The sequence below is a fragment of the Martes martes genome (assembly GCF_963455335.1).
Source record: "Martes martes genome assembly, chromosome: 14".
Classification (NCBI taxonomy): Eukaryota; Metazoa; Chordata; class Mammalia; order Carnivora; family Mustelidae; genus Martes; species Martes martes.
In genome coordinates, this window is record NC_137902.1 from 31912682 (window position 1) to 31930133 (window position 17452).

The 17452-nt window shown below is 45.6% G+C and overlaps 1 protein-coding gene across 2 annotated transcripts in view; it reads left to right on the forward strand.

Annotated features, from left to right (window-relative positions):
- Window positions 1–1743, forward strand: part of ALDH18A1 (aldehyde dehydrogenase 18 family member A1) — a 39205-nt gene extending 37462 nt beyond the window's left edge. For both annotated transcript variants that reach the window (XM_080823345.1, XM_080823346.1), the window contains exon 18: window positions 721–1743. In XM_080823345.1, the coding sequence (XP_080679471.1) occupies window positions 721–902 (182 nt within the window). In that variant the 3' untranslated portion in view covers window positions 903–1743. The remainder of the gene's footprint in view (window positions 1–720) is intronic.
- The last annotated feature ends 15709 nt before the right edge of the window (window positions 1744–17452 follow it).

The window sequence follows — 17452 nt, forward strand, 5'->3', positions numbered from 1 at the left end:
TGACTGCCTTGCCCACAGAAGTATGGGCTCTAAGATAACATGACCTTGCATTGGGTATTCACCACTGCCTCCCCAGGGCCCAGCATGGTGCCTTTTACATAGTACATGCTCAGGAAAATTGTGACAGACAAGGGAACCCTGCCTTCACTGTATCCCATGCGGTACACCCAGGCAGACCATGGAAAACCCCTAACGCCATGAGTCTAAGCTTAGAGCAAGAGGGAAGGAAAACGAACAGTCCCCTTTCGTGTATTCAGTAACTGTCTAGTGAGTGCCTATGTACTAAGAATTCTGGGGGATACTGAGAACTTGTCCCATCCCTTCCATTCTGGGACTTAGAGAATTGTTGAGGAGATGAAACCTTGATACTGGACATTGTTGTATACTTCAAAAAATGCCTGAATGTCAAATTATGATACACAGTCTAGACACCAAGCAAATATCAGCCAGCACTCTTAGTATTGTCAAAATGCATTTGGGATAAAAGTGTGGAGGAGAGCCCACACATTGTGTTTTATCAGAAGTAGAGGGCTTATGATTCATAATGACCGGAGGACTCCTTGAAGGGGACCGTGGAGCTCAAGCTGCTCTGGGAAGGATGGAGCAGGAGTGGGTGGGGTGAGAGGGTGGCACATGAAGAGAGGAAGAGCTGTGGGTCTGGTGGGCGGATAGGAAGCAGGGGCTGGGAAAAGCCGCATCCTCATCCATGCTTTTCCTCAGGAGCCGAAGTGGGCATCAGCACATCGAGGATCCACGCACGGGGACCAGTGGGACTTGAGGGACTGCTCACCACTAAGTGGCTGCTGCGAGGGCAGGACCATGTGGTCTCGGATTTCTCAGAACATGGAAGTTTAAAATACCTTCACGAGAACCTCCCTGTGCCTCAGAGAAACACCAACTGAAAGCATTCCAAGAAGAGCCGGGAAAGATTCAAGAAGTCTTCACAGTTAAACCTGTCTTAAGAATCTCAGGGGATGAGCCATTTCTCATCTCTGACTTCGTGGAAGGGTCTGCCTGTTGGAAAGTGCACCTAGATGCTTCTGGGCTCCATTTGGCTACGCCAGGGATGGCTAATGTGCATATTCCAATTCACCCATCTCTTTTTTTAGTTAGAAAATAATCGCTGTGAATGGGGGCTTCGCTTAATTGCTGCAGTTAGGGATGTCGCTTCATATGGCCCAGTTCCCTTCATGATAGGAACAGAAAGGTGCAGCTTCCCCACAAAAAAGTCAACGGGAAAATCATGGCCGCTTTTACCTTTTTATCGCCTCAATGAGGTAACATCTCCCCTGACGTTTGGTTGGCACTAGAGCCCATCACACCTAATATGTTTTTCCACATTTCATCTCCTTACGCTCACACTCATCTTCAAAAAGGAAAGACTTGGAATTTAGAAGAGGGGCAGCTCTTCATTTCAGCATTCTTATCAGAAACAGTCGCAAAAATGGACTGAATCATTTCCACGGAGAGGATTGACCTTTTATATTTATTGTGGATTAAGATAAAGCAGCATTCCAGACGCTTGTGTCTCTCCAAGCCCAGAAGATTTAGCACGACTGGGGATGCCGTTGGAACCTGGAGCTGCGAGTCCCGGGATGAAGTATCTACAGCAATTATGCTTGAAATTTTTATATAAATTATTTTGTCATCCTACCCTTTTCCTCCAGAACAAAACTTAGAAGGTTATTTTAATACTTTGGATTCTTCCCCCTTTTTGAGAAATAAAGTTCTTATGAAAAGCCTGTATGTGTGGTTAAAGTCCGCACCCTCGCTTGCGCTGGCCCTCTTCTTCCTCTGCCCTCCCTGGGCCCGCACGCCTGCTTTGACACGCTGTCTCTTCTCGGGAAGCTGGTTGGGGAGACTGTCTGTCTGCCTCATGTGTCCATGAAGGCAGATCCCAGAGGACGGACCCAGCCTGACAGAGGAGAGGAAAACAGGAGATTGGGCCCCGGAGCATCAGGACTGAGAGCATGGTGACAGAATGAGGTCGGCGGGTATGGACAGCACAAGTGTGCTGCCACGGTGCCAGGACCACACAGCCTCCACTCGGGCAGCTGTGGTCCCAGACCTGACATCCTGGTTCACTTCGGAAGACCCACCCTCCATCCAGCTCCTGTTTTAGGGTCCCTGGTGCTCAGTAGTCTGTAGTTGAAAGCTCTCTTGTCTCATGGGGGCCCTACCAAAGAGAGAAGCGCTCACTGACATGCTGCTGCTTAGCCTCCAAAGATGTTTTATGAGCAAAAGAATCCCAGTGTCCTGTGGAGCGTGTTCTCAGGCCGGCTCCCAACTCTCCCTCTCATCCAGACCCTTACATGGTCCGGCAGGCCACCCCACCCGCCCTGCCCTCGGAATGGGGAATTCCGGCATAGCTTGCCTGAAAAGGCAATAGACAAAAGTCCTGCCAGAAACTATGGCAAATACCACAATCAGCTCCCAACAGATAGCAAACACCCCTGGAGTCGAAAATAGAAAGTGACCCAAGAAGGCCAGGGCCCTGGGGAAGACGCCACTGAGGAGGCAGGCCTGAATCCGGGCCCTGAGCAAGATGAGTCACAGGAGTAGGGAGTGGGCCGAGCACTGGGGCAGGGGACTGATCCAAGCAGAAGGCCAGAGGTGGGGCTGAAACACAGGTCTGTGGAGCAGGGAACACACCAGTGCTGAGCAGAAGTTCTAAGTGAAGGCATTACATCCCATACAGCTGACAGCAGAAGAATCCCAGGGTGGCCACCCTTCTTGGGGCAGGGGGTAGAAACGGGGTTTGGGCTGGAAAACACAGCTAAAGCTCAGTCATCCAACAGGGCCATTCTCCTATAGCCACCTCAGGCTTAGTCCTCTTCTACAGAGGCCACGGGCCATAGGCATTTATTTTTCCACCAAAAGTAAAGAGATTTCCCCCAAAGGAGGGTCAAAAGGCAGCCATTCCCTCGTAAGTATCCCCACGCAGGCTGTCTTCAGTACTTATGGTTTGTCCTGTAGGAAGGGAACTTTTTATTCTGAAATCCCTCCTGTGGTCCTGCCCTTTCCTAGCTACCAACCCCGGACAGCAGGCTGTTGAACCAGCCGACCCTGGCGCTCTCCCCTACCCCACCAAGCAGGGGAAAAGGCCCTCTGGGGTATGTAAGATAACAAGCATTTGTCAAGCCGTTTACTTGAGTTTAGGTTTTCTGCTACAGCCAAAAGTATGTGAGTGATACAGTATATACATTATGGGGCCATTGAGAAAAGTATTCATATGGGGGCTCCTGGGTGGGTCAGTGGGTTCAATGTCTGCCTTTAGCAGAGGTTGTGTGATTGAGCCCCACGTCTGGCCTGCTCAGTGGGGAGCCTCCTCCCTCTCCCTCTGCCTCTCCCTCTGCTTGTGCACATGTGTGCACTTGCTCTCGTTCTCTTTCAAATAAATTCTTAAAGTATTCTTATGGAAAGAAAATTGGACAGTCAAGGACTAGATTATAATCAGTGTTACTTGCTCTAGATCCCTTATGTTGTGGAACCATCTCTCCTGCGTTTTGCAGTAACCCCACTCAGTCTCTAATTCAGGGGAGGTTATGCTGATCACCCCCATCCTGTACTATTTTTAGTGGTAGTCACATGACTCGGCTCTGATAAGTCAGAGTACTATGTTTCCCTGCTTACAGTGACTGCTTCAGGGCTGGACATACGATGATTTAAACTTGGCCAAATGGCATGCTAGTAGAGCTAAATTTTTACTGCAGTTATTAGGAAAAACAAGCCCTTAGAAGTATCCAACACAGAGGAAAGGGAGCCAGGGGATATATGGAGATTTTGCCGGGCTCCATCATTGCCTGAACTAGACTGGGAGGCCAGCCAGACTCCATTCTTTCCTCCTCCCCCGCCCCTGCCCCTCTTAGGCTAGTTTGAATTTGGTTGAGTTTGTGTTTGAGTTCTATCCCTTCCATCATAGGAGACTCTGGGTAACATACCTGTGTTCAGTTATCTGCTCTGCCACTTACTAAATAGTGACTTTGGGCAAGTTCCTTAGGTTCTGGGAGCCTCAGTTTCCTCCTGGGAACATTAACATCTTCGATCTAAGTGGTAAGGTAGATGTTTGGCACCGCACAGGCACATGGCAAGCACTCCGTAGGGGAAGGGCGGTCACTCACTGATTTTTCAGGGTCCCAGCTGTGTGCTTGGCTCTGTACTCCACAAGAAACCAGAGTTTTCCCCTGTTACTCATGAGGCAGTTTGCAGAAGCCAGATTTTCCCATCCCAGCTTCATCTAGTCCCCAGAAGCCCAGCTTTGCCCTCCGCGTTTGAGTAAGGAGCATTGAGCCTGAGATCAAACATTTCAGCCCCGAGAGCTTGTGGGCAGCTGCTACTGAGAAGGGAGTGAGCAGTAGGGACCTTATTTGGGGTCTGGGAAAGAGAAGGTGGACCCAGGTGAACGGCACGCTCTGCCTGAAAGAAGAGGTGGTCCCGGTTTGACTGAGGTGAGCAGGCCCGCTGTATGCAGGGGTGGGAGCAAGGCAAGAGACCGGGTCTCACTTAACAGGTGAGCACTGCAGGACAGCGCAGAATACACACGGTGTGCGCGCATCTGAACTAGAGATTTGTTCCTAACCTCCAAGCCAGCACAACGGTTCTGCCTATTTAGATGCATCCTCTGACAGTCCTGTCTGGCTAAGGCTTTAAATCTAATCAAGTCTCCTTTTTGACTGGAGCCATTGTTGTCGATGTGGTTACTCCTTAATTCTGCCTCTCAAACGGACATGGAACAGAATATTTCTGGGTACTATTTTGTGCCCTGTGAGGATAGTGACCATGAGGCTGCAACTGCGGGAGTGTTTTCAGGTACAAGTAACAGAACCCTCTGCTCTAACTAGTTTCACAAAAGAAAGCGTATTTATTGGGTTACATAATTGAGGAAATCCAGACATGTAGTTAGGCCTGATTTGATCAGGGCTTGGCTCCCTTTCTCTGCAGATCTCTATAAATCAGTGATTTTCAAATTTGAGAGTCTCAGAATCACCCACAGGGTTATTAGAATAGATTGCTGACTCAGTAGGTTGGGGTTGGGGCTGAGAATTTGCATTTCTAATAATGTGGGTTGGATGATGGGAGGGCATCCGGTAAAACTACCATCAGACAGAGGTCCTAACCTCCACTCTTATTAAACTGGCCTGAATCAATCACTGTAGTAAATGTAGGAATTGAGTTGCATTGTCCCAGGAAATGCGAACAGCTAGGGCTTGAACATGATAGAAGTTCATTTTCATCTCCAGTAAGAAGAGATCTGGAGGTAGGCATCTCAGGGCTGAGGCCGTGGCTCCATGTTGTCATCAGGCACTCTGGCTCCTTTCAGTTTCTGCTCTCCCATCGTAGGGTAAGGCCCTCATCCACATGACAGTGATCTCCCTACCATCAGGACCATGTTCCAGACAGCAGGAAATAGGAGGAACCACAGGCAAAGGAGTACGTGCCAGCTGCCTCGTCCAAGTGACTTTCCAGGAAGACCCATCCAACTGCTTGTCCAGAACTGGCTTATGATACCCCTAGCTTCTACAAGGGATCTAGGGAATGTGACTTTTTAATCTGGGCATACTGTAGCTCTAAGAAGGAGTCTATTGGTAATGGAGAAGAGAAATTGAATAGGGGAAGAAAATTACTCTGATTTGGGGAGATGGGAGAAGCGTCCATTCACCTAAACAACATGGCTTTTAGGGAAGAACTGTTTCTTGCAGCCATGTGGACAACTCTAGCTATAAGGGAGGTTGAGAAATACATCTTTACAGTTGGGCACATTCCTCCTGAACAAAAACCAGGATCTTCTTCATAAGGAAGGAGAAAGGATAAACATTGGATAAGCTACTAGCACTGTGTGCCACAATTACCCTAAACCCCCTCTTAAGACTAGCTTTTTCCAGAAGCCCCTTTTGTTCTCTTGAGCTCATTGATGGGTTTTGTAAATCAGATTTTATGGTAGGATGTGGGAAAGCCGAATTGCTCTGTAGGAGATGGAGAAAAGGAAAAATTCCTGGGCACTTCTGGAGAGGAAAGTGGGAAATTAGAGTTGCCCTAGGCAGCGGGTACAGACTGAAGATCTGCAGGAAATTAGGCTGGAGAAAACTAGACCACCAAAGTGTTAAAAAAAAAAAAAAAAGCCACTTGTTTGTAAACTGATGGCTCCATGGGGCTAATCCTCTTGGAGGTTCTTATATTTTAGAAAAAAGCAACAGTCACAGTAACAGTTATTCCAAAAAATTAGTGCCATATTGGAAAGAGCTTGCATTTGAGAGTCATCCTGTGTTACCATCTCTAAATTGTGTTACCATTTGAGAGTCAGCCTGTGTTACCATTTCTAAATTGTGTGAACATCACAGAGTTACTTCTACCAAAATGGGCCTCAGTGTCCTTATTTGGAAAAAGTAGGAGACTACCACCTACCTGTGAGGAGAGACCTGGGAGAGCTAGATTGCACACCCAGCTCAGGGAAGAAGCTCCATCAGCATTAGCCACAATTAGCAATAGGGCCCTTCCTGGTATGTCTGTCTTAACGTTCCCCAGTGGTCCAGCTAGCAGCAGTGCTTACAGGTGTTCACTGACCTCCTGGTGAAGCAGACCACTTCGGCAGTGTTGTGGATGCAGCAGGAGGTGGGGGTGCCTTCTTGAGACCCTTGGACCATTAGGGACTTGGTGTGAGGGTGGCAGCCAAAAATGATAACACATCTTTACTGACTGCAGCTCATTTCTGAACAACCAAGGAGTGTCGTCATTCTTACCTGGTCATGAACATGAACATTTCCTTGGAATCTATTAGGGTGGATGGTGGGTTACATGTTGCAGTGTATTTTCTGCTAGTGTTTCTGGCAAAAACCAATAATTCCATAACTTCTCCTACTGGCAGAACTCTCATAAGGAGAAAGAGATTTAAAACTTAGTTCAGTACTCACTGAGCACCTAGTATATGCTGTGTGCTAAGAATAGGAAACACTCCCTCTACCCAGTGGTTTGAAGCTTAACCTGTCTGAGAATTGCTGTTCTGTCCCGAGATAGTCCCTCTCCTTAACTCCCAGTCTTTACCACCTTTTTGACCCCCATTCCTAGGAGAACCCTTTGGCCAACAGGAAGGCACTGGGCAGACTGCACTCCAGGATGGAAGGGAGGAGCGTTCACTGCCACCTCAAAGGAAAAGCCACTCGCTCTTTATTCCATGTGGCCCTGACAGTCCTCCAACACTAGAGGGCAGTCTGGCCGCATGGACCTAAGGAGATCCGCCCTCTACCCACTGCCACCCTCAGGTTGTCCGCCTGGAGACAAGTGCTGGCACAGTAAAATGACTTTCAGAAACCAACTTGCCTAGAGGGTAAGAACACAGGCTTTTTTTTAGACGAGGGACAGAACAGGTTTGGACCTTGATTCCGCCATCTTCTAGCTGTCTGCTAGGGGTAAGTGTCTTAACTTCCCAGAACTTTGATAACGGGTTTTGTGAGATTATATGTAAAGCACTCAGCACAATGTCCAGCCTATGGTAAACCTTCAAAAACTGTTAGCTGTTATATTTATTTTGTTCTAAGGAATATCTTTCTCTTCTTTCTGGGCATTGCTCTTTTATTTAAAGCACAGACATCTCTTCTTAGGACATGTGTTTGGGGACACTATGAGGAGATATCTATTATGTATCAGACACTATAGTAGGAGTCTCGCATGTGATGTCCCAGCAGTCTCAATGAGTGACTTCTTATTCCTAGTTTATAGGTACAGAAACTGAGGATAAGAGAGGTTGAGTAAATTGCCCAAGGTCACACAGTTAGGAAGTAGTAGAACCTAGACACCTGGGCTTCAGAGCTCTTCCCCACCATGGCGGCCTGTAGCAGTAGTATTTCCCTAGAAGCTTAACGCAAGGTAAGTTGTAAGGCTGAAGAAGGAGATTGCCATAGCTACTAACTGGACCCCTTTTCAAGTAATCAGATCCTAGGTCAGCTCCAGCTTTGCAAGAGGAGATGCTTGTCTGGAAACTCTCCTCAGCACCTGCCCCTGGAGGGAGCCGGCTGCAACTGAATTATTTAGAGAGTCTCTAGACACTTGATACAACGAGCAGGTGTGGATGCTTCTCTGACTTTCCCTGACATGCCTTTATTTACCCCTTTTCCCTCCCCTTAGTTGCCTGCGAGGAAAAGGAGGCATCAGCCGACTCCACAGTGTGTACGTGTATATCTCCTCCCCACGACTATTTGTAAGTGGACCGTTTTCCTTGCAAATTTCAAAATCATGTTGATTTGAGTGGAAATTGTTGTGACTAAGACCCTAACTAGTAAATGGATAAATTGTCTTCTATTGATACACAGTTCCTTTTCCTCTATCCTAAGTTTATACAAATTAAACTTGAAGACTGCATTTGTATAAATGAAAAAAAAACAGCAGGTAACAAAAATATTCTTTCTATAGATTTCACCAATGTAAAAAAAAAAAAGCTATTATGTTTAGAAAAAAGACTGGAAGGAAATACGAATATACAGGTGGCACTTGGACTACAGATTTTAGGCCATAAGAGCATAGGGAATGGCATAATAGCAATTATTAATATTTCCAGTGATTAGAGTCATGGGTTTTCTAGGATCTGCTCACCACTCACACACCCTCACCTGGGTGCTCCCATCCACACTGACCCTGACCATCCACCCACCGTATTCTCTCTCTCACTTCCTGCCCATGGGCCACTGTGCAGCCGAAGTTGTCCTGGTGGGAAACAATCGTTTGCACATCTGCTCCTGATCCTCTCTGTCCAGACTGTGACTCCATATTGTGATCGGCATCCTGTGCGGTCCCACAGTTAGATTTCAGTGTGAAATCAAACTGAATCCATTGAATCCTAGTTAAAAATATTTTAATCCTGGATCTCTTTACAGCAAACTGTTTGAAAACAATCAGCCATTGAAAATCTTGTTGTTTTTAAGTAGGCTCCATGCCAGGCGGGGAGCCCAACACGGGGCTGAAACTCATAACCCTGAAATTAAGTCCTGTGCTAGGATCAAGCATCAGATGCTTAACCAGCTGAGCCACCTAGGTATCCCTAACAATCTTGCTGTTTTGTTTTTTTTTTTAAGATCATATTTATTTGAGAGACAGAGCTAGAGAGCACAAAGCGAGAAGCAGCCTCCCCATCGAGCAGAGAGCCTGATGTGGGGCTCTATCCCAAGACCCTGGGACCATGACCTGAACTGAAAGTAGACGCTTAACCAGCTTAGCACCCAGTTGGTTAAAAATCTTGTTTTTAAAGAATATTTATTGACATGGGGGAAAAGCTCACAACAAAATGTTGAATAGAAAAAAACTAGGCTATAAAATAGTGTAATTTTTAATAATATAATTAATGTTTCCCAATTTTATTACAGATATTTGGTTTAAAAAAAAGTACTGGAAAAAAATACATCAAAATATAAGGAGTGATTCTTACCAAATAGTGAGAGTACTAGTGACTTTTGTCATTATACTTTTCCAAACTTTCCAAAGTTTCTGTTACTGCCTGAAGTATTTTTAGAATATTTTTCTTTTTTTTCACAGCTACTAATACTTATTCCTATCGGAAATTATTGCTATGATGGTGAAGATAAAGTTTGTCCTAACAGTCTTTTAAATCTGAAGAGAGGCTTATTCTTCTGTCCCATCCCCCTTCGCAGTCTGTCTTTTGCAGACAAGAAATCAAGGCTCAGGGTGATTAAGTCCAGACTGGCACCCAGGGATTGTGGCCTCAGAGGAGAGATGGGACTGGTTAGTTTGGGGGCGCCTCCAGCCTGTGGCTCTGTCTGCTGATGCTTTGCTTCCCCCCGCCCTGTGGTCACAGAACCTCCCAAAGCAAGAGAACTTCAGAAAGCCACGAAGCTTTCCTGCTCTTGGGGCTTCTGGACTCTAGCTTTCCTTCTCTAACTCACAAATAAGGCTACATCTCTGACTCCATGTTTCCAGATTCTGTTTCAATGCAGACAATTAGATGGTAAATAATTCAAGAGTACGGAAACTGGCAAAGTGGTGTGTGATGTCCAAATAGCTATCTTGTTTACCCTCTGGTGTAAACTTCAGGCTCATCTGCAAGTCAGGAGCCCCAGGAGCAGGTAAAATGTGCAAACACGGGAATCTTCCTGTTTCCATTCCCTCCCATCTTAATATTGTTGAGGATAGGAAGCAGTTTCCCAGTTTGGTTAACATAAAACAGCATGGTTTTGGCAGGCAGATTTGGATAACTTCTTAGGCAAGTCTGAAGTTCCTCCAACGGTGGGCTCAGTGTCCAGAATCCAGAACCACCCATCTCTCCTTGGGGTGAGGATTCATGACCCAAAGCTGAGGTCTCAGCGCTAGTCACCATCCATCCCCCATCTCTTTCTCTAGCTTTCACTAGGCCCTTCTATGCCTGCCCATCATTAAAGAAGCAGTCTTAGTTAAGACTCTTTGAGTTACAGGTAACATAAACCATCTTTCCCTTGCTTAAGAAGAAGAGGATAACGTATTATATGGACCTAGGATGTCTCATAAAGTCAAGTGCAAAAAACAGAGCTGACCCAGCCTCTCAAGAGACTGGAACTAGCTCTGGCATAAAAGAAACTTGTGACTTGAGTAAGCGAACCACAGCGAGCTTGAGTGACTAGAATCAGGGACCCCAACATTGTCTGGATGCTCCTATGCTTCTCCTTTTTGTGACGGCTTCATTTCCTTCTGTTGGAGACTGGCTTCTTCCTTGAGCCTAGGACCAAGTCATTGGAAACTTCCAGTGAATAAGTGAAACTTATTCTCATGGCTTTGTCCCACTTCCCAACCACTGCAAAAATAAAAAGGCTCATCTTCCCATTCCAATGCAGAAGAACTTTGGTTGGTCTACTTGGGCCAGCTGTCCTCTCTGTAGTGGAGATACAGAGGAGATCTGTATCATCCTCTGAGGCATGATCTGGGTTGATTCAGCCACATATACCCCTGTGACCACACATGCCTAAATCTTGAAATAATTTCATAGGACTTCCTCTCTGGATAGGATGTAGCAGAGGTAGCAACAATCCAATGTTTCTGCTGAAACAACTAGAAAAAACTGGCCAAGTTACAGAAATCATTTTTTTATTTATTTTAAAATATTTTTTTCATTTATTTGACAGAGAGAGATACAGCAAGAGAGGGAGCACAAGCAGGGGGAGTGGGAGAGGGAGAAGGAGGCTTCCTACGGAGCAAGGAGCCCAATGCGGGGCTCAATCCCAGGACCCTGGAGCATGACCTGAGCCAAAGGCAGACAGTCTGCAACTGAACCTCCCAGGTGCCTCCCCAAGGAGCATTTTCTGAATGAGCTGATAATCTGTAATCATTTTCTTCCGTGGGGGTATTTGCCAAAACTGGGTGCGGACCAAGGATAGAGGCTGGCCCAGGAATAAGGTGTTTACTGGGACAACATGAGACTGGCAGAACTTTTTTTGGTCGTTGTGATCTGGAACAGCCCAACACTGGAATCGAGAGTAGCTCTAAGTACATGGCCGGTTTTCCCCACGGGGGACACTGGCTGAATTCCAAGATGGAGCAGGAGATGCTGGGCTAGAAGTATCGACTGACTAGCAAAGGGAAATTTCCCAGACTTGCAGTATGTAGGAAACAAAGTCCTCTTAGAAGGAAGAGGGCTGCATCCAACATACGGTGGGTGTCTCCCTCAAGATATTTGCTAAATTTTGAAACTGTGTGGGGCAAGAGACCAAAGAGTGTGAGCTCCTAAGAACAGAAGTGAATCTTCCACAGGCTTTGAGGGTTAGAAAGAGAGAGACCTGCCAGGCTGTCAGTCAAAAGCTTGCATGGACTCCTTCCAAGGAACAAGATGACCCAGAGTTGGGATGGACTCACAGAGCTATAGTCAAGCCCCTAGGCAACTCGATTGGGATGAGCTCTCTCTCACCCCATCTGTTAACAGGAGCAAAAGAGAATCACGACTGGAGGAAAATAATATCATCTACAGCATTTATGGTTCTTTTACATAATCATGAGGCATGTGAAGAGCAGAGAAATATGACTAATAATGAAGAGAAAAATCAGCCTATGAAAACAGACCTACAAACAGTTCTGATACTGTGTTACTGGACAAGGACTTTATAATAAGTATTATAAACAGGTTAAGAAAAGGACACAATATATGTAAAAATAAAGAATTTCAACAGAGAATTAGAATCTATATATAAAAAAGAATCAAATAGACTTTCTAGAACTGGTAAATGCAATATCTGAAATTGAGAACCCATTAAATGAAATATTGCCCTACCTGTTAATTAATACCTACTGGCCCCAGACTCTGAGTTTCCTGTCCTCCATGTCCATGGCCATGTGTCTCTTCCTGGGACAACTGGCATTTCCTCATGATCCAGCAACTGAGTTCATTGCTGACCCAGCTGGGAGCCTCCAGGACCTGCTTTACCATTGTTGCAAATGTCCCTTCTGATTGGTTGGGACCATCCTTTCCATTGTCAACAATTTTGATGTCATTTCTCAGCACTGTCATTGAAAATCCCCATGAGAACCAATGATTAAAGTTTGGGAGAAGGAATTCCCTGAAAGGAGGCAATACCAGAATAAGAGGAAAAATGGAAGGACATGGAAAGTGATGTTTGGCGGCACCTGGGTGGCTCAGTGGGTTAACGCCTCTTCCTTCGGCTCGGGTCATGATCTCAGGGTCCTGGGACCGAGCCCCGCATTGGGCTCTCTGCTTGGTGAGGAGCCTGCTTCCCCCTCTCTCTTTCTGCCTGCCTCTCTGCATACTTGTGATCTCCGTCTGTCAAATAAATAAATAAAATCTTAAAAAATATATTAAAAAAAAAGAAAAGGGATGTTTGTTCATTTATGATACTCACTCAGAAAGCCAGAAATCTGGGACTGAAGCCTGCTGTGGTTCTATGTTTCTTCTCCACCACAGCTGAAGAGGATTGAACAAGCCGTGGGAGAAGGGATTGAATGAGGTGTTGAACTAGCTGGAAAAGTTAGCTCTGTTGCTTTGTCCCTTGAAGCTGACTGACTGGTAGTTCCCACACCAGTTCTTCTCACGTAACAGCCAGGATAGCCTTAGTGACTTGAGTTCCTCAAAGGCAAAAGAATCTAGTGATGACTAAAAAACCAAACCAAAACAAAAAACCGAAAAGCCCGGAGCCTAGTGAGGACTAACTGCTGCCCAGAGCATAGGTTCAGAGACAGTGTTTTAGAGACAGCTCTAGGTTCAAATCCCACATCTGCCACTAACTTGTTGTTTGACCTTGGGCAAGCCACTTTACCTTTCCTGCACATCTCACAAAGTTTGTAGCAGACACTCTTGGTCAACTAGCAGTTTCCTCCCTTCTTTGCTGCAAAAGTCTCATTCTTTTTTTCCAGAGTGTTTCACCTCTTCCCCTCTCAACTTGGGGTGAATTACATTTGGTCTAGGCCCATTGCAGTAACCTTACTCCTGGTCAGTGGTTGGATTAGGCATGTGCGTATGGCCCAATTCTGGCCATTCATGTTGGGGGAGTGATCCAGGGGAAGCTTCTTGGAAAATTTTTTTGTTCATCAAAAAGAGCTACAAGGAAGAGACCATCCCTCTGCTAAACCTTGTCATGTTCCACGTGACTCCTGGAAATTCGGTGGCTACTTTGCAGTCATGAGGAGTGCTAGCCTGGAGACCAGAGCCAACTGAGCAAAGAGATGGAAAGAACCTTGGTCCTTGATAATCTCACTGGGACTCTAAGTTAACCAAGCCCGAAGGTGCCCTTGCAGCTTGGGGTTTCTCTTATACAACGTCAAAGCCATCTTAACGAACCCAATGTTGTTTTTGAGGATTAGATTCATAAAATAATTTATGTAAAGCACTTAACACGGTTCCTGATATAAAAAGTCTAAAAAAAAAAGGTATTATTGCTATCATCATTATTTTTAATCATTACTATTTCTATTTCACCTGATTGCGTTAGCTCTGGTTATAAGAGAAGATAATAAGTCTGGCTTTTAAAGATGTGATGAAGGTTACCTGGGTGGCTCAGTTGTTAGGCGTCTGCCTTCAGCTCAGGTCATGATTCCAGGGTCCTGAGATCAAATCCCACATTGGGCTCTCTGCCGGATGGGGAGCCTGTTTCTTCCTCTCCCTCTGCCTGCTGTTCCTCCTGCTTGTGCTCGCACGCATGCTCTCTTTATCAGATAAATAAATAAAATCTTAAAAAAAAAAAAAAGATGTGATGATAGGGATGGGAGTGTCAGAGGTAAAGGAAAGAATTTGGGTGCTTTGGTTCCTCACCCAGTGCTCCTCCTAACAATGGTTTTAGTTAAGGGTTTTGTGTGTGTGTGTGTGTGTGTGTGCACATGCAGGCACTAGAAACTGGCTTAAGTTAGCTCCTACTGATTAAAAAAAAATAATCTTTTCAAAGGCTGTTGAGTGTGTCACCTATTCGAAGGAAGAGATTAACAAAGAAAATCTAGGTGAGGAAGGAGTTAGGACAACTCCAGACAGCACAGCAGCCAGCAGCCATGGACCTCATGCCGAGGACCAGTGCTGCCCTATCATTTGGCAGATATGTCTAAATGTTTAAAAGCTGTAAATGTTTAAAAGCTATAAATCAAGCTATGCCCTCTGCTCCAACCGAGCTTTTCTCTCCCCCAACAGCCCACTCCACTTCTTTGAGATGCGGAAGCTAAGGAACAAGGTTCTCCCTGGGTTGTTCCTGCCATCTGGACACCTGAGTTGTAGTTACATGGACATACTAGGGAGGTCAGGGCAGGGCAGAAGCTGGCCTCAGGACCCTGGTGGGTGGTTGGTTGGTTGCATCCAATCCCAGGATACAAACTGACTGAAGGCCCTAAAGTTAGGGCAGAGGCAGATTACCTTCCCCGACACCTTATTTTTCCAATTCAAGAGTACCAGCAGTTCTAAGTGCCTCCCAAATCTGTGGCAACCCAGTCAAAGGCAGGGAGTGGGGCAGGGGGAATGTGCAGGAGGGTAGTTAGAGGAATAAGTTCTGTCTAGACACCCGTTTGTGTTGACTTGAGGGGCCAACTTTAAACTGACGTAGGCAGTCTTTTTTTTTTTTTTAAGATTTTATTTATTTGTGGGGCGTCTGGGTGGCTCAGTGGGTTAAGCCTCTGCCTTTGGCTCAGGTCACAATCTCAGGGTCCTGGGTTCAAGCCCCGCATAGGGGCTCTCTGCTCAGCAGGGAGCCTGCTTCCCCCTCTCTTTCTGCCTGCCTCTCTGCCTACTTGTGATCTCTCTCTCTTTGCCAAATAAATAAATAAAATCTTATTTTATTTATTAGAGAGAGAGAGAGAGAACAAGTGGGAAGCAGAGGGAGAGGCAGGCTCCCAGCTGATCAGGGAGCCTGATTTGGGACTCGATCCCAGGACCCTGAGATCGTGACCTGAGCCCAAGGCAGATGCCTAACTGACTGAGCCACCCAGGTGCCCAGGCAGTCTCTCCTTGATTTCTGAGGGCAGAAGCTGGGATTTTATCTCCCATCCCTCCCCTTTGCCCACTCCCCAACCCTTTGTCATGTCAGCCTCAGCCCTCATGTCAGCCTGAGGGGACCAGTTGGGTCCATATATGACCCCTCCCTTCCCTGACTCAATCAGTCACCCAACTTTCAGAAAACTTTCCTATGAAATCTGAAAAGAGGGAAAAAAATACTTTATGTCTCAGTGTATGTGATATGTGTGGCCAAGGGCAGGGGCTCTTATTTCCCTGGTGCCAGGGCAATGCTAAGGAGGACCTTAGAAGTTATCTCCAAAGTTGAGTCTACAGAAACTAAGAACCTACCAAACATCACCAGAGCTGGTCCACAGGACTCTGGAACAGATTAGAGGCTCCCACAATGCCACTGGCCAATGATGGGATAATCAATAAGGATTGTAACTGCATCGAACTCGAACTTCTCATATATATTTAAACCCATGAGTTCCTAGTAGTGCTTAAAAAAAAAAGCCCTCTCATTTATCATCTTTTGAAGGATCCTAGGGAATCAGCCTATTATTTTGAAACTAGTAAATAAAAGGAAAGACATAGCATTTATTCTGCTATTCTTTTTCCAGCTGTGTGCCGGGATAACAGAATAGTTGATTAGGAGGTTTTCTGTATAGAAATATGCCAGATATAAAGTTTTTCTTTATAGAAGTAAATGAAGAAGTGAAGCTAAGACATGAAGTTAACATACCAACATTTTACAACTCTTAATGAAATAATGGATCTATCTATGCCATGATCTTCAACGCCGGCCAATGTCTGAAAAAGAAAGATAACAGGGCATGGTGGAAATACAAAAAGCTGCCTATGGAGCATTCTTGACAAAGAAGAAGGAGAAGGAGGAGAGGAAGAAGAAGAACCTGAACTAGATTAAGTCTTTTTAAAAAAACATTTTGTGTATGTTATTTGAGAGAGAGAGAGAGAGAGAGAGCACAAGCCAGGGGGAGAGGCAAAGGGAGAGGGAGAAGCAGGCTCCCTGCTGAGCAGAGAGCCCGATGTGGAGCTCGACCCCAGGACCCTGGGATCATGACCTGAGCGAAAGACAGATGCTAAACTTACTGAGCCAGCCAGGAGCCCCTAGATTAAGTCTTTGGATCTAACTACCAGTGTATAGGAAGTACAAGGTAAGTGTACTTTAAATGACAGTTGGAGAGGCAACCAACAGTATCCAGACTTAGGGAAAGTCTGGGACAAGAGACCTAGTCCCCTCAACAAGTAAGTCACAAGAAATGTGTGTGTGAGTGGTGCATGTGGGGTGACTGTGGCTTAAACAAAATTTAATATACATTTCACCCAGTTGCAATCTTTAGAGCTTAAACAAACCTTAAAAAATATTTAGGACACAATCAGGGCAATTTGAACACTGAATTGACATTAGATGATATTTATTTTAAGTGTGATGATACTGTATTTACAAAATACTGACTTTTCAGAGTGACATATTGAAATGTTTGTGGGTGAAATTATATGATATCTGGAACTTGCACCAAAATAATCTGTGAGGAGGTTTAGAAGTCACTTGAGTAGGAGCACAGAAAAGCAAGACTGGCTGTGAGGGATCATTCCTGAAGCTGAGTAATGGGTACATGGGAGTTTATTGGGGGTCTCTCTGCATTTGCATTTGATGGAAGCTTAATGAGCACTTAAGGAGGCACTGTGCTGGCAGCTAAGGTCTCTAAGCCAAAGCTTGCAAGGTCTCTTCTCCATAGTGTCTTACAGACTGGTTCCCAAACTCTTACCACCGAACACCTCTCTTATTACTCTTATTCCTGGTGAGCTTCACGTTTGAATAATTCTGATCACTAAATCATTTATTATGTAATAAAGTAAAAGTCCTATATCCTTGGAGCGGTGTGAAATGTTCAAACATTTTTCTTTTAGATTGCCTTAAAGGAAGGCTTGGCTGGGAACCCCAAAGTGGTCCAAGTTTTTCAATTTGACAGAGGTGGAAACAGGTAGACAAGCCAAAGTCCCCCTTTGGCCGAATTGCCGCTGGAGCCTCCTTCCTCTAAG